Source organism: Parambassis ranga, chromosome 21 (genome assembly GCF_900634625.1).
Source record: "Parambassis ranga chromosome 21, fParRan2.1, whole genome shotgun sequence".
NCBI classification, from domain to species: domain Eukaryota; kingdom Metazoa; phylum Chordata; class Actinopteri; family Ambassidae; genus Parambassis; species Parambassis ranga.
Window position 1 is genome coordinate 16,517,149 of NC_041041.1, and position 21,422 is coordinate 16,538,570.

Sequence of the window (21,422 nt, forward strand, 5' to 3'; positions counted from 1 at the left end):
CTGCAGCTCAGTAATTGCCGTGGACAGCCGTTACGCTTAAAGTCAGTCCAGACCTCTGATTCTGCTGTGGAGCTCCACTCGGCGTTGACCGACAGCCGAGGCAACAGGGAGCCACCGTCTGCCGCCTCGTGCAGCAGCCTGGGATTATTTCTCTCTCAGAGATTATTTTAAAATCTGCTACGGGGCGCTTCATCCTAAATAACCCAAAACCAGCGAGCCGCTGCGGCAACTTGGGAGATAATTTTGTTTCATTTATCCGTTGCACACTATCAGAAACGTTCAAGTTCAACGGGATGCTGTCTGAGGAGCCGGAGAAAGACTGGAGGAACACCAGATGATGTCTGGATTATTATTATTTTCTTGAATGACCTTGGGTTATTTCTTTTGTCAGCGGATTATTTGATTTTTGCTGGAATGGAGACAAATCTGCAGCTTTTGCCCCACTCTGTCAGAAGTACGTACAGCTGCTCTGGATCACAGCACATTCTGTTTATGTTTGATTTGTCCTCATGTTTGCAGCGATAATTTCATTCAGAGCACCAAAAGCTCTGTGTTGTGTTATTTTATTATATGTTATATGACTTACTCCACATTCCATGTGTCTGTCCCACATCTAATGACGCTTCCACAGTTTAACAATATTAAGATTATATTTAAGCATTAATATTCAGTGGCGTTCAGAACCCTGTGTGGAGGTCTGCACCTCCAAATGTTGTTGTACTCTCAGGGAGACTCCCCCCTCTGCATAAATCATTCATGGCCTGCGTGTTGTGTAGACTAGAGCACAAAGCTTTCTGAATGGAGCACATGTTTGTTGTGCACCAGGGCCTGTAGTCCTGGAGAAGGAGCTGTCACAGTGAATCAGGCTGCAAGGCTGGGTTAGTGGAACAGATGGGAGACACAGGCTTACAACAAAACAGCATCAGTGCACTCAAGCTCAAGACAGACATCCCTGTGTCATGCTAGACAAAATGGGGTGAGGACCTGAGTCATAAAACACTCAAAGGTAGAAAAGGAGGAGGAGGGAGTGAGTGAGTGAGTAACAGTCGATGTGCAGAGAAGCTGTTTAAAGATGTCCCTGCAGCAGTGAGGGGAAGCCACTCTGGGGCTTTGATCTCCAGCCAGCCGCTGGAGCCCGGGTCACATAGTTGTCACAGCCACTGTGAAAATTGTTCACAATCCTTTCCTCGTTTCCTGCCATCTGGTATTTTTAGGCTCCATCTGAAGGAAAATAAATCACTGAAATCCTCCCTCTCCTTGTATCTCTTTCTCTGCAGCTGAGGACGCTATGAGTTCTTGTCAACAAAGGAGCAGGACTCTCAATGCAGATCCACACAGGGATGGCGCTCCCAGCCTGCCAACACCCAGCACCCTCTAACTCACCCTTCTTTGCTGTGTAACACCTTCTGATCGTCACACACACGTTGGCACACAGATATGGATGAGAGTGGGAGTGGATGACAGCAGCAGAAACGAGACTGCAGCAGAAAGGGGAGGCACAGAGCTGCTTTTGACCACTCAGCTCCAGAATCAACATGAACCCCTGTATGTGTGAGTTAGAAATCTAACCAAAGACTTTGACACCTTACTGCCACCAACACCCATCCCACAGTCAATCAATGCTACATCCTTCAGAATATGGGGTGTGTCAAATCCAAGAGGAGTGGCTCTGCTGCTCAAAATGCAAACTCCACAGACAGGGCGGACGGCAAAAGGAAGGAGACCCGGGGAGAGAAAGCCTACTTGGTTCATGCCGAGATGGGCTCACCAGACAACTCCCCACAGGTCAACCCAGTGCTGCTGGAATACGCCCAGAGGCTATCGGAGGAGATCGTGGCCCGGGCGGTGCAGCAGTGGGTGGAGGTAGACCAACGCTACAGTGACATCCCCTACATTGAATGTGATGTGCCATGACATGGGAAGGTGTCTCCACAGTGACAAAGCTGGGCCAGGCTGAGACGGCTTTGACCTGGGAAGATGAGGTTCAGCAGTCTCGGAGACATTCGGAATGAATCATTCAAGCATATACAGTACCAGCTTGGATGAGCAGTCAGGAATTCACTTTTGTCCTTCCTTTGGATTATTCTTGGATTGAGTATAAAAATCTTTCTCCACAGTGACCAAAGCATTGATCCTGTCTACATTTGTGTGATTAATTGTATCAGAGCTGGAGCCATGCTGCGGCATAGCATCTTCAGTGGCATATCATCTTTCTCTGTCCTTATTTGTTCCCTCTCTCACTTGGTGCTGGCTCTCTGTGGCTGGACTCTTAATGCAAAGGAAGAAATCCTATCAGATATTGCCTGGAATCCTGATGTTCCCCTCGCCAGCGAAAGTCTATCCCATCTACCGATGTTGTCCTAGGGCCAAGATTCTCTCCTCTCAGGGAGGATGTTATTAATAGATCCCTTCATTTGGTGAAGGCTCTCTTTTAAAACTCTGCCTGCTATCACCAGGTCAGAAACACACCCAGCTGCTGGACTCCTCCTGGTCTGAGAAAAAGCTCTATGGGCTGTAGTTCTCTCTTAATGGCCTCCCTGGAGATTCAGTGGCAAAGCCACAAGAAGCCTCCCTGTCAGCCCTGCTTATCCCACTGCCATTACGCAGCCTTGACCGTAGTCCTTTCATCCAACATGCAGATCCAGGAAATGATGTACAAATGATGCATTTCCTGCCCTCTAGGAATTCTTTGTACACAAGTTGCAGTTTGGGAACCATTTAAGAGGACTTGGATCACTGGTGGCCTGCTGGTCTTCTAGCCACAAGAAAACAGGCCATGAGAAAGGATTGACACACTTCTGGAAAGCATTTGGCTCAACAACTAAACTAATAATTAAAACATACAAACAAACTTGGCTTTGGCTAAGAAGTTGCAGGCCTAGTTTTTTTTATCCACGTTGTGTCATTGTACAATGCCTAACTGAGAAATACTGCCACCCTCCCTATTGAGGACAACAGCACAAATATGCAAACCTCAGAACTTGCAACATTTTAACCCAGTATATATATGACAATATCTTCACATAGCTTTGTGCTGCTCTATAACAGAGGGCACTGATACAAGCCAGGGGACAAGGCAGATGTATTTGGAATCACAGCCGTCCACAATGAATGTTACTATGAGCCCAGTTAAGTCACTTGAAGGTAATATGAAGGTGGCATTATATAAGTCTGGTCTTTGGGTCAGTGAAGCTGTGTTGCAGTGTAGGTACAGGCCAGGGCCTTAGAAATGTGTCAAATCAACCAAAAGTCTAAGTCTCACAGGTAGCTAAACTGCAGAGGACACTAACTGCCACACTTTAAACAGCTAAAAGCCATAAAAGTAAGTGGCAGGGTATTGTCACCACTTGCCTTCTCACAAGTCTCTTCCTTGTAGTCTTGTTTCTGTATTGACATTAATAAACTGGCTAGTACCAATAAAACACATGGAAGTTAAATTGCACTGGCTGGCCAATACAGATGCTGTGTCAGTGCTGGCCACTGTAGGACTGAGCACCATTGTAGAAACACATGTCCAAACCCTCCACTCTAAACTGTGTGGGCAGATTAATCTCTTCTAAAACATGTCAACAAACTAAAGATTAGAGTCCACGCTGTTCTCTTCACGCCATACTTCCTAATCGGATACCATTTGTTTTTGCCTCAGAGGCTAATCTTGTGCAGAAAAATGTCTTCTGTGAATCTAAACAATAACTGATGGAAATCTGAAGATAAGCGTTTGGCCAGTTTATGCAGTTTAACATCTTCCTTATGTTCCACATGCTGGAGGCAGGTGCTTTTTGTCTTACATGTTGAATTAGGTGTCAAGAGTACTGCATCCAAACCAGGTGATGGCAATCTGTTTATAGGCTGTACATCGAAAATGCTGCCACAATGTTGATGTCAACTGTTGCTTTGAAATATGACATTCTTACAAACTGTGGTTTCATCTGTGTTTACAAATAAACTTCAAATCTCAGATGTTTGTGGTCATCTAAAAAAAAAGCAGTGCATTGTTAGACGGCCGGAAGAGACCACAGAGTTGAACTGCTGTCTTCATTCAAACACATGTTTCTTCCAGTTGATGCTTCCTTTTTGAAAATGTGATTTGCACTTTAAAAGGTCACCCATTTTAAATTAAGTGATACTAGCTGGTGTGTAAACAGACACTGTATTGGCCATTAGGTTAATAAGACTAGTCATCACAAGAAGGTTGGATTGCAAAATGAATCCCTGATTTGTTTAACCAAAAGTAGAAGTAATGAAGAAGCTGGAGCCAGCAGTTGAGTCTTCTGTTTTGACTAATCTGAAGCTGCCCTGGGCTACACAAGTTTTGGCAAATCAGACCATTTTTTTTTTTTAGAAAAGTAGTAATTATTCCTGTATTTGTCCAGCATCAAAACTGTGGCCTGAAACCACATGTGCTGATCCAGTAAAGCACTGCCTATAGTGTGATGCCATTGGTACAAATGATCACAGCGTCTTGACTCCAATACCCACAATGTTTATCATGCACCAGTAACACAGCTAAATGGGAGCAGAGATGAAGCAGTAGAACATGATGACAGATCCCACCTGCTGCTCTGTTTCCAGAGTTTGTCCGAGACCCTCCAGGGACCCGCTCTGTGGGGATCCATCACAAATTAACTTAAAATGAGTGACTCTGCATATTCCTATGGTAAATACTCATTTAACTGGGAAAGTGTACATGCAGTGTGTGTAAAACTGATGCCAATAAATCTAATTTTTGCCTTCCATTTCTGAAACGTTTCTTCACAACCTCCTCTGCATCCATCAGACATGAGCACATAATGCAGTAGTGGTACACACCGACTCTACGGTGTTTGTTTAAACTACCTGTCAAACAGGATCCACTGATATACAGTATACGATCTAGGTCACAAGTTGAGCCGCATGAAAAACAAACAAAGGGATTTAGAGATGAATGCTGGTCGGCGTTTGTTTGAAGAGCAAATGGTGGCCATAAACCACGTGGATTCATCTGTGACGCTGAGGGAAACAGACTGTTCTCAGTGTTTATGGCAGGGTATTGTCGGCAGTATGTGGAGGTCATCCTGCTTGCTTCAGCAAGGCTGAATGAGCCTGTGACTGCATTGTGGTGCTGTGGCAAAGCCTTTAAACCTACTTCAGAAAAGAGACTGTATGACTGGAGAGCAGATTAAAACAGAAACCGGGTAAAGCCATCTCAACTGAGTTCATACAACTGAGGGCACTACCATTTACTGACACCAGCGTGGACTTCCCAGCACTTCTGTATGTAGAACAGAGGTACTTTCTGGACTTTAGCAGCAGTAAAGTGCTTTCGTGCTGATAAAAAAGGCACTCTCTTGTAACACTATCAATCTTTAAATGTTATTGCTCTCCACAACCAGTCCTTTCAAACACAATATATTACCATGCAGTTACCAAGAACATATGACATTATATACACTGTTACCAGCTCTCTTTATTGCCATCTGTTCCAGCACTGACTACCCTCAGCTGACTCTGGTTGTCTCATAAATAATGCAGTAATGCAGACCTAATGTTTAGTGTAGTGATTTGGTGTCCTCTAAACAAATGGTACCATCTCCATTAGAAAACAAATACAGCAGGAAAGCACACATTACAGACAACTGAAGGCAGATTTTTTTTCAAGAAAACTCAGTTAGCCAATCATGCACGTGGTATGTATTCAGAACATATATTAATCTACACTCTGCCAGGGAGTGTTCCATGTTGCATCTAAAACAATCTAACAGACAGCACTGATACACCAAACAATGGAAAAAGAGGAACACACATTTTTAACACATTATCTGTAATGCAGAAATCCAGATGATACTGATCTGTGTCACATCAACAAACACCCACAGGAAATGTAATGAAGCACTCAGTGGTGAGATCATTTTCCCCCTTCATGTCCTCCTGTTAATGTAACAATGCTGAGTGGCTCCTTGAGTCTGCAGCACAACAGAGATCGTACTGTACAAACTACAGTATGTACACAAATCTGCACCGCCACTGTAGTCCAAGCTCACACCACACATTTCTACCTGTGAGGCTGTTAGGTACCTCTTCTGCTACCGTTATTGATTTCTGGCTGGGAAGATGAATCAGACCTACTTTTCCTTTGCTGCAGAGGAACAGTCAGTAAAATGCCACAAACGGCAACAGTCCAGAATATGACCTATGTATGTATGTGTAGTAAAATAACAGACTGTCTTCCATCCACAGCAGTGCAGACCTCTAAAGCAACTGACCATAAAAGATGTGTGGACAGGAAGCAGCTGTTTAGAGAAGGCTAAGTGGTGTGTAGCAGCTGCTAGCTGACAGGACATCAGAAGGTCAGGTCCTTCTGTCCCAGCGAGGAGAAACACTGGTCCACGATCTGGTCAGACACCTCCTCTAGTGTGGATGGGTTCCATTTAGGATTCTGGTCTCTGTCCACCAGTACTAAAGATACAGAAAACCATGGCAGTGACTGATAGGCAGGGAAAATGTGAAGATGTCAAAGCAGTGAAGAGAGACAATAACCATGACCTATTTCTGTTCACCAACCAGTGATTTAGAGATGTATAGAGATAGTACAGTTTTATCACTTTGTGCTTTCACTCTTAGCTCCATGAGGAATCCATTAAAAAATGAGCTACGTAACTAATATTTACCACACTCCACTGTTGTTGTACTGCAGCAACTTACCAGCTCGTACACCCTCAAAGAAATCAAAGCCTCTCTGCAATACAACACAAATAATCCCATTAGATTAACAACACTGAGATTTTACTTTAAGACAAAAAAAGTAAACCTGGTGGTTCTTACCATGCAGGCCTGGCTCAGTCGATATTCCATCACCAGCACATCCGACAGGCTCAGATCTGCGCCTGCCTGCAGCTGCTTGTAGGTGATCTTCAGAGATGTGGGAGACATTTTGGACAGTGTCTGGGAGTGAAAGCAATAAAAGCATCTAATAAAAAGACCAAACCAAAAGATGCTGCTGACAGATTGTGCTACACATTCCAGAAAAGTCACAATCAAGGTCAAAACAAGCAGAGCAATGGGCCAATAAGGACATTTCTGATGTCTGCACTAGGATCGTTAGCCACTGCTGTGTAGTAACTGTGCAAATGGGCTTTCATAAATATTTTAATGCTGACCCCGATTAGCTCTCATTCAGATTTTCATGGCTTCTGGAAATGATTACATGTTTGCTGTAAAAGCTGCACATTGTAATTAGCAGTGAGTGGGGGCGCACACATCAGCTGACAAGCTGACTTTGAGAGTAAGATTAGGGAGAGGGGTGTGGTGGGTGAGGGAGGGAGGGAGGGGCAGCACAATGATCTGGGTCATACATACATATATAAGTCATACCAGGCTGCACATATGAGATGAGACGAGACAGGAGTCACATTCTTAAAGAGCCCTTCTCAGAACCATTAAGACATATTTGGTGAATGAAGTCACTGTGTTTTGAGCTCTGAAATCCCACAGGAGGAATTCTGGACAAGCCAGCAAGGCACAAACCTGATTAAGAACTTGACTGAGGTAACTAGTTATCACTAGCATGTACACCTAGAGCCGAATGACAGCCTGGCTTTATTCCAGCACTGAGTAAGGTTTATCTGACAGTGGAGTAAAAGTTAATGCAGTTTCTATAATGACAATATGTAGGATGTTCGGTATGGCTTATGGTAGAAACAGACTGCATTCTGCAGGATAAAAGAATACTGTCAGTGAATTTGATTCAGCTGCAGACCAAGGACAAACCTCAGCTTGTTTCTTAGCAAACTCTGAGCCATCTGCCTTCAGGTTCTGCATGATTCCCTCCACACTGCTGGAGCTGAACAGTCTGATGGGAGAAGAGAGGAAACAGGTAGCACAGCTCTGATATTTCAACTTAATATATGCTGATCAGAAGTCAACAAAACTCAGATAATGAAGTTCTCCTAAAATGTGTATCCAAAAGCTGATATATGGTAATCCCTAAGTGTTTTTAAAAGCACCAAATCCCTAACAAATGCACCCTCTGCTGTGCTTCTGTTTGCATTTAGCAAACAGAGCAGGCGTCTGTTAGCACAGACTTCCCCAGACAGCGAGGGGGGCACTCATTTTTCTAGCTTTTATTTTCAGGAACAAAAATATAGAATGTCCAGTCTTATGCTTCTAGTAATCAGCTTAAGTAAAAGCTGTTTACCATTTATATTGTGTGTGGGAATACACAGATGCAACGCCTACCTGTTAATATCAGAAATGTGCTTTTCCAAAACAAAAGGCTTTTCAGAGTCCAGACTGCTCTGTGGGGAAAGAGGACAGGCACTCAATGAGCCAAGATGGCAGTACATCGTCAAAAAGAGTTGCTAGGCTTGATGTCTTTGCGTGTACGATGGTAACTTTGGCTTCTAACCTGGTTCTGGTAGGAGTCCAGGACTCTGGAGACATCTTCAGCAGAGGGAGACTTCAAGTTCACCAGCTCCTTCTCCAGGTCTGGGATCTACAGACCAAACACATCTGAGTTCACTGTGTTTCTCTTTTGTTCGTATAAAAGGTAGAGGTTTTCCTGTCACAAAATAAATACTCTAAAGAAGAATCCCTTCCTGTAAATGTGTCTTCAGATTTTATAGTTACACTGTATTGCTAAGAGAAAACACGCCTGTGGCAAAGATAAAGATCGTCACTTCTGACACAATTGTAGATAAAGTCTAATGTGGTGATGTGTGTTTTCCACTCTTGTTCTCGGTCAAAGCTGTAAAATGATTGTCCAACCAACTGTACATCTGTCCTATAAAAAACCAAGGTTACAGCCTTAAACAAACTCTGGCACCCACTGTTCTGATTTCACGCCAACTGCAAAACAAACACAAGCGGCCTTTGGACATGACTGTGTATGTTGGCCTGGTGAGGCACCCAGTGACTCAGCATCTGGCTTCAGTGAAGCTTTAACCTTGCTCCTGCACTGCGTTCGTCCCTGCAGTACCAAAGTCACCTGAATGTTAACTGTGCGTGGACTGAAACTGAAAGCTTGTTTTATGAGCACCTTCAGTTTATTATTGTGTTATTATACCTTCTTAGACTCTACAAAGTGCGTGGCAACTCCAGCTCTGTGCACGTCACGTCCTTTGAGTCGGAAGCCAGTCAAACCGAGAAACAATCCCAACTTCCCCTGCAGCCTTGGTAGAAAATAGCCACCTCCAACATCAGGGAAAAGACCTGTCAAAATAAAACACAAAGCAGGCGGGTACATTTTTAAAACAAATCAAGTTACCATTTTTTTTTTAAATATTCAAAAGAAGTCCAGAATTATTGGCATTTTTTTTAAATCACACTGTAGGTTACTTTCTTGAATTATTGCTAAATCATTTGTCTATGAAAGACAGTAATTTCAGTCCTCCACACAAATGGTGTGATTAGGTACAACCATTAACAAAGCAAATAACTGCTAGGACAGCGAGGACATCACAAAAAGCTATACTTGCCGCTTAGCGTAATTATTAATTCCATCACAATCCACAGCTTTAATCTGCACACTGTTCATTCTCTGTTCTCAACACTGATTTCAATATTTTGGACAGGAAATGAAATTTCATTGGTTACGCTTAGCTTTCTGACAGTTTCTGTAGTGTGCCATGTGATGAGAGGGGGAAAGCGACGGGGAGGTGAGGAGGGATTAGATGAGCTGACCTGATTCACGGCTGAAATTGTAATATCATAAATGTGGCAGATTATGGCTGTTGTTTGGAATGCTGGTAGGGCTGGGTTAAATCTGTTAATCCCACCACACAAGGGGTTAATGTTAACACGGGGGGCAGGTGTTTTTGTGCGTGACAGCTGCATAACAGTGTAGTTATACAGGTATGAAGTGAGCAATCATTCTGAATGTATCTATAGTTTCCTGCTATAGACTGTAAATATATGCTTTTGTGGGTGAATAATTTATTACTAATTAAACAGCATCACTGTCATTTTCATGAATATTATTCACAATGAAGAGAATTATTGAGGTCTATCTTCTCTTGCAGATTATTTGAGAACTGGTGTCCTATCTCATGTGGGATTACATCAAAACGACTTTTTGTGTTCATGGTGATGAATGAACATGTCATGCAGAGATGTGTTTTTAATGGACAGAAACAGGCACAGAGGAATAAAACCGAACATGCTGTATTTTAGTTTGTCTGTGTTTTTTTTTTTTGTTTTGTCTTTTACACCACAGGAAATACAGTTTTTTCACTGTTGTGTACTGGATCACTGCTCAGGTGGTAAAATCTAAACTTGGTGCCATATCTTATTCTGACGTTTAAGCAATAGAACTGTGCTGGTGGTGAATAAATCATGACAGGCAGGAGCATCAGTAGCTGTTCCTGTAGTAGTTTGCAATTATAATCACACTGGAGTGCAGTGATTTTATTCTGTTTAAACAGACATCATATGGTGAGAACAGTTATATTTAACACAGCACATATATAAATGTGGAGGATATTGTGATGACTCTAAGAATAATGGCTGTTCACAGTAATTAGGGCACACCTGCATGCATCACACATGCACAGATGACTTCCTCTGCAATCAGGCCTGTGAGATCATATTCTGGACTAACTGCACATCCAGGTCACATCTATGCTGAACTGCAACATGATTGTATCTCAGACTACTTTTAAATAAAAGCCCAGGCAGTGTGACAGTAGTAACAGTAAACCAGCACATAAGTGGCTCTTGAGAGGATTAGACCCCAGGATCAGGGCTAAGACAAGTAGGTGGGGTCTGTGAGGCAGCTGTGCTCCTGTGAAAGAGTTAAACGAGCTCTTCAGTAGTGCTGTGTGAGCTCCATGTTTTTCACTGCAGAGCTGATGTACTGCTTATGAAGTTTCATTGACCTGCATGTTAAGAGCCTTTACTAAAACAATATCCAGCCAATATTTCCTGCTCCATCAAAGAGAGTTAAAAAAAGGAAACGCATTTTATATGCTCACCAGCAATTACGTAACTACAAATTAATATATGTGTATAGAGTAAGTAAAAACAAAAGCATGGACTGAAGATTGAGCAGTTAGTGCACAGGCTAACAGAAACGCATGCATCCAATTCTCACTCTGTGGAATTGAATTACTGTAATTTCCTCCCACTCTTCATTGTGGCCTTGCATTAAGGAAAATCCCACACAAGTATCGGACCACAACAAGAAGCTCAAAGCCATCTTTTTTTCTGCTCATTTCCTGTCTGTTGACACAATAATCTTCATCCCTGCTATGCTGCAGACATTCGAGCCTGATTCGAATCAAGCACACGCACCACTACACAGCAGCACAAGATTTGTGCTATGGTAAAAGTCCAGTGTGCAGAATGCGTCGAATGAAGGATGACTTGAGTGTCCTTGAAAACTGTCAAAAGGACTAAAAAGGACTAAAAAATATTTTGTTGTGGTTTGCTGAAATGAGCAAGGCCTTCTCTGAAAAACAGGTAGTCGGGATGGCATCTTGTATTGCTCTAAAACATTTAGATAATCCCAGTTGCAGGTTATTCATGTGCACTGATGCTCCCTACACCATACAGATACTCACTTCTGAACAGTGTGCTGATAACAAGCCAGATGGTCCCTCTCCTCTTTAGCTTGTAAGAGGGAGAATTTCAGATTTTGATTGGTCAGACCACAGTACTCTGATCCAGTAGATCTCAGTGCATCTTAAATGAACTCAGGCTTTCTTCTTCAGAATTGTTTTTGTTGCAATTCCAACTTTCTTCAAATACGGGTTATATAATTCTTAGTATATTCTTAGATATGGTTAAATATTGCAATACAACTGTGAGTGGCCATGCAGTTTAAGTGATAACAGGCTAGTTTATGCCATAATGTCAGTTGTAATTTGCGAGAGAGATTTGTTACTAATCTCCTCAGTGCCTAAGGAGAAGGCCATCTGTCTACAAGAGTCAATTAGCTATAGCTTAGTGCCTTAGTAATGGACCATTAACACGAGAGGAACTGGCTCAGACAACAACAAAAACAAAGATAAGTTCTTCGTGATTAAACCAGATGCCACTAATACTTGAGATACAAATATATTGTTATTTCTGTAGCATTGTTAGAGTTGCAATTTTAATATTATAGAGAAGAGAGAACTTTTGAGCTGGTGAGATGAGTGGTATATGTGGTATTTTTGGAAATTCTACACATCTGGAATGTCTCCCCTCTGGATGGTGGTGTAATATTTTTTCTCATCTTACTGGAGGATCAAAAGGATAATGTCTGTTAGAACACTATAACACAACGAGACCCAGCACTTAGTCACCATGACGTGTCTGTGTGCACTGTAGTCACAATAATACCGCATTATCAACTACATACTCACTACTTATCACTACATATGATTTACACCATTATTATAATACGTAGAAGAATATTGACAGATATTAACAACTCCATTACTTAGAAAGTTCCCATTTTATTGCACCAAGGTGCACATGACAAGGACATCACACAAGTACAGAGGAATGCCTCCCTCAAGTGTGATCTCAGTGCCAGTTACTGATGATAGCTGAACAGCTGGACTCCAGTGTTGTGTAGCAGTCATTTTAAATACATCATGGGATATGCTGACCACTGCTGATGCATTGTATTTCTTAGTATCGCATGCAGACAGAGATGGTGTCTGTGAGTGCATTCGAGCCGGGCACAGCTGGTTCTGCGAATGAAATCATTGCTCCTACATTATTAATTATCCAAATATCTGTTCTCACTGATGTGGGCCAACCCTCCCTCTGTCCCTCAAGGAAGACTGGAGCCGGTGTTGCTGGACAAACTTACCAATGGCGGTCTCTGGCATGGCAAACATCGTCTTCTCTGTGGCCACTCGAAACCGCCCATGAACTGACACACCTACACCCTGCAGGTCGAGGAGAGCAAGAGAAAATCAATCAGAAGCCTGAACTGGGTAAAGATAATACACAGAGGTGGAAGCATTGTCCTGCAAAAGACATTAATAACTGTCACCTCTACAGATAGCTCAAGTTAGAGATGAGAAATAAACAGGCTAAACAAAGTAAACCAGGTCAACCCCCTCCTCTCTCTGTGTGTGTGAGTGTGTGTGTGTGTGTGTGTGTGTGTTTTGCGTGTGTGTGTGTGTGTGTGTGTGTGTGACTCCCAGGTGAAAGAGAGGTGAAGGATAATGAGCAGTGTTGGCCATAGGACATTTCAAGCACAGTAAGGATGCTGCATGCATGCCGGATTAGAGGTTTCCATGGAAACCACATCCACTTAGACACACTCAAAGCAATGTATATGCATACAACCAAAAACACAACACACTTAACAACTTCCTATGATGAAAACACATTTAGTGGGAGATAGAAGAGACAGAATTGTTGCTTTTTTTGAAAGAAATTAAATAGTATCACAAAAAGAATATGAAAAAGGAGGTAACTTAATATGAAAAAGGAGGTAACTTAAGTTACATAATTGAGTGTTTGACTCAACAGCCCAAAGTTATTACACTGCTCCACTGACCTTCAGTAATATGGAAGACTTCTATTTAATTAAACAACCTTTCACCCTCAGGAAAAAATGTTGAGGACCCCTATCTGTACCAGATCAGGGTCGTTCACTGGTCAGGTCAGACAAAAAATCCAATATGTCAGTGACAGGTAGTGAATAATGATAGTGGATGGTCATCATGGAAAACCCCTGAGAGTTCACATCCATGTGAACTGGAGTCCACACTATCATACCAGTGAATTATTTCTCTTAATGAATTAATTTTTCTGGTTTGTGTCAAGCTGGCATCGTCAAGTCACATATATCTGCTTGTACAGACCTTTTTATCCTTCTTAGTGTGCTACCAACCTATGGTAATGTCTTTAATATGCACTTTAAGCTTAGCTTTTCTGTGCTATGGTGACGTTTTACAACTATAAAACTTTTGCAGAGTATAAAGGTTAATAAGACGGTTGCTTTCTTTTAATTTTTTTTTGGGACTTAATGTTTGTCCTCAAACATGTTTGTTTTCCTTTTAACTTGAGGACAGGCCAAGGTATTTAAACTACATGGCTGGCTTTAGGAAAAGATCGGCAGGTCTAAACTTTCTATGGGGCAACATTTCCAAATATCTCTAGCATTTTTATCTAGCATCAACATTTGGCCCAAACAACACAATCGATGTACACTACAGAGATATGCCTACAGGCATGTACACACTGATAGGTGTTATGTGCAAACAGCTCAAGAAAACATTAGTTTATGTAATGCGAAATGCATGCACATGTAATTTGAAAACAAAAACACAAAAAAAGCTAACTTCATCTGAAGTCAATCTTTTCACCACAGGCACATCTCTTTAACCTGGGAAAAAATTCAAGCATGTTTTTGCTGGCCCTAAGTGGCCAGTACAGGCAACACATCCTTTTATATAATACAGTGTGTATTATATCATAGGATGTGCTGGCTGTGGGTTCACAACAAGTGTAGGCAGGGTAAAAATACTTAAACATATGGATTTACAGTACACACAGACCAACTTTTGGACACCAACTTGCATTTATCTGCCAAAAAGAGATCAATAAATCTATTTGCTCTGTACAAAGGATGCCATTTCCAGTGGAATGAATCACTCAGTTGGAGACTGTCTGATTACAACAAACAGGCAGTCTTCACCTTGCTCTAAGTGTACAGCAAAAGAGACAAGGCAGAGTGCAGCACTGCTGGGTTTGCCCTACGGCGGTATGACAAATGACCACAGAGGATTAAAAATATCTGATCACAGGAGACTAAACAGACCTCTGCCATGAGAAGTTGCTCCTTTTAAGTCCTGGGCTGCACAACTCAGGATTTAAAAATACAGACGAGGGACACCAACCTTATTTTAAAGGAAAAAAAAAAGTCTGTACCTGGGACACTAACATTTCTTTCCTCACAGCTGCTGTGTCTGAAATCACTCACTCCTTCACTGATGTCTACTTAGCCGATCTCTAATGCTGGGATATTTAGCAAAGAATTCCTTCCATTGTGCAATGACACATTTTACACAACATTACAAGTAGGGGTACTTTCAGAGATGGGGATCCGGACACGTGTCACACTTAAGTCACACAAACAAAGACTTGTGACTTGACTTGGAAAAATGACTTGTGAACATCTCTGGGTACTTGCACTCAGTTACATGTCTCTAACATCTATCAATAGCTTCAACAGCAACCTCTGACAAACATGATGACAGGGTCCTGTGACGGGACACCTAAATGACTCACAGTCCTGTAGAAATAGGTTTATTAACAGAATCCAGCTGCAACAGGTATCCAGTGTAACTAATGGAGTTGAGGTGATTTGAAGTTCAACTGCTACAGAGGTCTTATGGATAGATGCTGAAGCTACAATAAGGAGGGCAATACAGTTAACAAGACAGGAGATGACAACTATCTGGATGTAAACTAGGGCCAGCTCTTATCCAGTTTTGTCCATGTTGAGCAAAGCTGTTTCTTTGCAGTGATTGCAGTGATAGGAGAAGCCATGCAAGTATACATAGAGGGAGAAGAAAGGAGGGCCAAGAAAGAGCCCTTTGTGGTCTTTAATTGTCTTAAATTTTAAATTGTTTAGATGCAGTACATTTACTTCATTCAGTGTCTCTTCAATGGAAAACGTTCCCTTAGCAGTGCTTCCATCCATTCCCAGGAAGTTTCTAGTAATTGTCTTTAGAAAAGTCATCACTACTTAATCTGTGTGTGCTCAGTAGTAGTTGTTTGATATATGACACATCCAAATGGCAACAACATTTCTCATTAGTCATGAGTTCACTCTCTGATAACAATGTTCTTCACACTGAACCTCACAGTAGAAAATCTGATGGTCTACAGTGCTGAATATAGCAAACAGGTCTGATTAAGAATTACAGGCCGTCTTCCAAAAGTTGGATGACCTACAGCTCACTACTGAGTGTGAACTCTCCCTGCGCTGGCAAAAGCAGAGCACCAGAGTTGCCAGCTGCCTCCAGTGCAGACACAGGTTTAGGATTTATAAACCCCTACGCTTAGCCTGCCGTGGTAAATGTCTAGTCAAAATTACCCTGGAAAATAAGAACGTATGTATTCAAATATTAATTTTCAAATGTTCCTCTAAAATCAGGTTCTCTTTATGATTTCACAATTTGCATTTTGACAAAACATTCCGTGTTCCTCTTGTTGGGTCTATTATTAGATACTGAATGAGTCATGTGGACTGGAGTGCCCTTGAAATACAAGATAACCATGTCCTGTAAAACATATTTTCCTGATACTCCAGAAATAAACTGAAAATAACCTGGAAAGGCCGACTTTTTGAAATGAGAGAGGAGGACATAAAAAGGACCCAATGGAATGAGGAGCCATTCAATCCCACATTACTCGACTTTCGCCATAAAAGTAGTGGAAGCTTGTTAAGTGCTGGTGTAGTACGACCAAGCACCATATAAGAGCATGTCTCTAGATCCTGCTGTAAACAATGACAATTTGCAAAAATGTGCAGAAAGTATAAAGTATATTTATGACGCACCATCATCAAGAGAATAGTCTGTGATTTTTTTTACAACCCTGTCCAGGATAGATTACATACAAAGGGTACAAAGGTGTCCATAAAGCCCTGATAAAGATATCTGGTTTGTTTAGCATGAACCAAACATTAACAGAACAGATGAGGGAAATCTGATTAGAATACTTCCTGGAGTAAAGCAGTTAATTATTTAGTACATCTCCTCTATCTAAAAGATAATTAGATATTAGGTTTAACAGAGGAATCTAATTTTTGACTGTGCACAGATGCATATAAGGATTATGCATTCCAGTTGGTCAAGTGATAGATGTGTTAGGAGAACATGTCATGTTTGAAAAGGCACACCAGTTGCCTTACTTTCGGCATCACTCTTGTACAAAGTATTCACTTTCAAAACAAGTGCTGCACAGGCTCTGGAAGATCAAAACTTTAACACAGGGAAGAAAGAGTGGCGCTCTCTGTTGCCTTTGGTGATGTGGATATGATCAAATATCAAATCAATGATTACGATCATGTAACCGGACAAATATCAATCAAGTGTGCAGCAGTTCCTTTGCAATGGACAGATTTAAATTCAGAGTGTGTCCTGAACGGGAAGAAGCCTGCTGTCTGACTATGTAAATGTTTGAAAACTTAAGTGCAAACTGAGAGAGGCATGACATCTGCTCCAATACAAACCACAGCGAACATGGATTAATAACACTTAAGAATTCACAGACCTTAATTCTAGGGATTTTAAACTTCAGTGAATGATGTCCCTGAAATCCCTTATGTAAGAGATCATCAGACTGCGTATGTGTTTTTGACCTGCTAATGACATGCCTTTACTCCCTTGCGGTTTGTTATCACTAGTGCAAGAATATTCCTTCGATGTGGGAGTCCTGCCCTGAGCTCAGAGCAGATCTGGGAACAGGGACTCTGCTGCCTCTTGGACTTTTCCATATATAGAACTGGCCTGTTTTCATCCAGTATGCACATTAAACAGCAATCACCCTGAGGATGGTCCATGTCAACATTCGTGTCCTCACTGTTCTGACAGGACAGATAGAAGAGGTAGACTTTAGATGACTTTATTCCCAGATATATTTTCTAATGTTATACGCAGTGAGGATGATTCACATAGTACAAATATGTTTGATGATGAACAGAAACCATATGCTGCACTCAGCAACATGTTGCCTCAAAGAAAATAAACACTGCCATGTTTGTCAGGGGTCTTATTTTAGCTCCAGTGTCTGAGAGGACCCCTGAGTAATGCAAATGTGTGCTGATTTGTAGAACAAATAATCCTTTACTGGCTACAACTAAGCCAGCGAGCACATACAAAAGTGTACAATATGGAGAAATAGATGGACAGTAAAGTCTAGAGTTTAATAAGCTTTTATACAAAGTTGTTGTAAGCTGCAAAGAGCTAAGTGTGATTGCTATATACTAAATATTGACTGGTATTAACAAACATGGCCTCCCTGCAGCAACACAAGTTCAATTCCAATCCCATGTCCCTCTCCTACAGCTCCCTGTTGGTCTCCACATACTCTATCAAAACAAACTTCTTTGCAGCCTAATATCCATTAATCACATGTACAGCAAGAAATTGCTACAGCATGTAGCAGCTAAAGGAAGGTTTTTCCACAGGAAAATCAGAAATGACATAACATTATTATGTTGTTGCTGCTGCTGGATGGCAGAATATCTCTTCTCGGAGTCTGCTGTAGATTGTTCTGGACTATTGTTAAAACAAAGTGCTTTTATGATAACAAAAACAGTAAATACAGTAATAGAGTAAACACTTTGCATACTGCAGTTAGTAAAAACGCTGTTGTTGTTAATCCTTCAATGTGGATCCGTAATCATTTCATCAGAATTTTGCAATTAGATGCACACACGGCAAAATAAATACTGACAATTTGTACGCCTTCCTGCTTTCCATACAGACATACAGACATGGAGCAGTACTACAGCGCATGACACTGCTGGCCAGTATTGTGTGAACTACTGTGGCCTAAAAAAACACTTGTGGGGTCTCTGCACATCTCTGCCTTCAGGACAAACAGGCACACTACTGGAAGCTGTAAGCCACATCAGTGACACCTCAGCAGGAATATCACAGCCAAGGACACAACAAAGGAGATGGAAAAAGAAGAGACTGGTCCAAAACCCAGACATTTGCTCTAACCCGGAGAGTTAAACTGTTAAATTACAGGGCTCTGCAGTCAGTGTCAACTCATTCCTTAAAAGGAGCATCTGTGAAGCTCTGTCTGAATCACACTCCATCTGACTTGTAGTGGGGCAAAAGTACCAATTCAAATTCCAACCATATCTAACACCTGGAGGGAACACCCAGTGGCAGCAACAATGCTTTGTCACTTTACATTTCATCCAATCACAAGCCACCTTGCCACAGGCATCAAGTAACAATGGTAGAAAGCTCTCTACTGACACCTACTGGCAATATTTTATATCATATCTAACAACTTGATGCCAAATTTTATGCTAATTATAAGGCACATTATATAGCTTAACCTTGTGACATAAGCTTTAAAAAGCATACTCACCCCTCCCATTGTTATGCCATCTATGACGGCAATATATGGCTTCTTGTATGCTCCTTGAAAGAAGAAATAAAATGTGTTAACACAAGTTGTAAAAATTCAAAATGTGTAATGTAAACTCTGCCATTAATAATAACCTGTAAATAAAATGATCAATCATACCTATAGTGTTGTTTAGAATGTATTCCTCTCGAAAAAAGACCTCTGCCAGAGAGTCTCCAGCCTTTGCTGCTTCTGTAATCACTGTTAAGAAACAAACAAAACTATTGGCAGAACATTTTCACTACAACTATGCCGGTGAACATAAAACCTCTCAAAAACCTATGAGACCACTGCTTACCTCTGATGTCTCCACCTGCACAGAAGGCTTTTCCACCTGCCCCTTTAATAATCACAAGGTCTGTCTCACTGTCCTGTTCCCATTTCTAGAATGATAGAAAAACAAACTTGATTTTCAATTTATCATCAAAAAGGTTTATGGGGTAAAAACAAGCAAAATTGTTGCATGAAATATGAAGAATATGAAGAATAATTAAAACACATAGCTGAACAATTACTCACACCTGCTTCAAGAAAAAAAACACATTTTATTTCAGTACTGGTAAAATCAATTAAAACAGAGCATTGTTCTTTTGTCTTTCTGCTATTTCTTGTTAGAGACTGATATTTTATTTCAATTGAAAACCAATTAAAAATATATTTAAAAAATATCTAACTATAGCTATTACTTTAAATAATGTCCCAGCTGAGCTTCACATCAAAAAAAGTTCCCCCATACCTTGAGCTGCAGGTAGATTTTTTGGATCATGGTTAGGTTGAGGGCATTCAGGACCTTGGGCCTGTTCATCGTGATGACACCAGCTCTGCCCATTTTTTCCAGGAGAACGTCTGTTTCCACCTGAGTCGACATCTGTTTTGAAAAACAAAATATTAGCCGAGTCTTTAAACCTACTGTAACATTTTCACAAACTGAACAGAAGAGCTTGTTAGAGCATTATTAAGATTAAAATCTCTTCAGTAGACTCAGTTACAACACAAATTATATATTTTTTTAATACCAAAACTAGCACCAGATAGATAGAATATATCAACAAGAATCAAACATGAAAGATTTGATCAAGGTAATAGTACACAACATATGTCCATAAAGGACTGGTCTTGAGGGTAGAAGTCTAAAGTTTATGTTGCCTTAGTTACACCAGAATAATTAAAGATGCATTAGTCTAAGATGTGTGAATTAAAACTAAACAACAGGATGTGACATCTTCTCACCATGTGACCCTGGATTCGCTGCAGTCTGCACAGTGACCTCAACCTGGAGGAAACAGGAAAGGAGTGATGGCATGTGTCACTATTCACAGCTTTTAACAAAATGATGATTTATAGACTCAGAATTGATTGTTTTGTTGCTTTCTATAAAGTTCAAAGTCTAAAGAAAGGTTCCAAATGAGATGTTTTATCTTCTTTCATATACTACAACAGATTAGCTATTATCCAATAATGTTGATGAAGATTCTCAGTCATCCAGGTCATCATACGTAGAGAAGATTGAAGCAAGGCGTCTGGACTTGTAGAGTCCCAATAATGGACCTTTTTCTTAGCACGTTTTTCACCTGGCACTACAGGTGCAGCACAGATGTAGTTGACTGCGTTGAGAACAGCTGTATTCCGCTGCACACTGTGACCCACCAAACCACCATTTCACCTGTGCTTCTCCTTTAGTTTAAGGACAAATGTGGATGAGGTCTACACCTCACCCTTCGACAGCGTCTCTGACACGGTAAAACAAGCTAAAATACCAAGCTCATTCTCACACTAATGACAGGCATGCAGCGGTGAATATCTTTTGCAACATACCTGTAAGCGGAAGTCAAAACTGTTATTGACATTATTCTACACTGTTGTGTCGCGCAGTCAGTAGCGTCACTTTTTAGCCACAACTTGATTTTCTCTCTCCTCTAAAGTTTAGGATTTTACTTCCGGGAAAGGGTAGCGAGCTTCCGCTGATTGGCTGTTGTTGCTGACGACGGGGTGGGCGTACTAACCATCGAAGAAGAATCACGCTGTGGTGTGCCACTCTGCCACCTGCTGGATGTTGAGGGGAAGAACTAACTTCAGCAACACTTTTATTTAGTTATGGCATAGGTTTGAAAAGCAGTAGTGCAGTAGTTAGTTTGATTGCAGAGCAAACTTTATTTTAATTGCTCTAAAGGCAGTTATTTATGAACTAAAAATAGGAGCAAATGTGATAATTCACTCTGTAGTATAATCGATACAGCTATTGTTGAGCTCAAGCTGCTCACAAAAACACACAAAATGACTTTGGATAAAGCAAAAGGATCCACTACATTTTTTAAAAAAATATTTTCAGGTAAAATTTTATAGTG

The 21,422-nt window shown here is 41.2% G+C and overlaps 1 protein-coding gene across 1 annotated transcript; it reads right to left on the reverse strand.

The window, feature by feature from the left end:
• Window positions 1-4,467: 4,467 nt before the first annotated feature.
• hibch (3-hydroxyisobutyryl-CoA hydrolase) lies at window positions 4,468-21,028 on the reverse strand. The gene is made up of 14 exons (XM_028433669.1): window positions 20,893-21,028; window positions 20,308-20,350; window positions 19,814-19,945; window positions 19,376-19,460; window positions 19,198-19,278; window positions 19,039-19,091; window positions 12,776-12,854; window positions 9,041-9,186; window positions 8,384-8,470; window positions 8,215-8,273; window positions 7,747-7,828; window positions 6,802-6,921; window positions 6,682-6,715; window positions 4,468-6,435 (listed from the first exon to the last, which is right to left on the reverse strand). The coding sequence occupies exons 1-14, from the start codon at window positions 20,922-20,924 to the stop codon at window positions 6,320-6,322; spliced, it is 1,149 nt and encodes a 382-aa protein (XP_028289470.1). The 5' UTR covers window positions 20,925-21,028; the 3' UTR covers window positions 4,468-6,319.
• Between the last annotated feature and the right edge of the window lie 394 nt (window positions 21,029-21,422).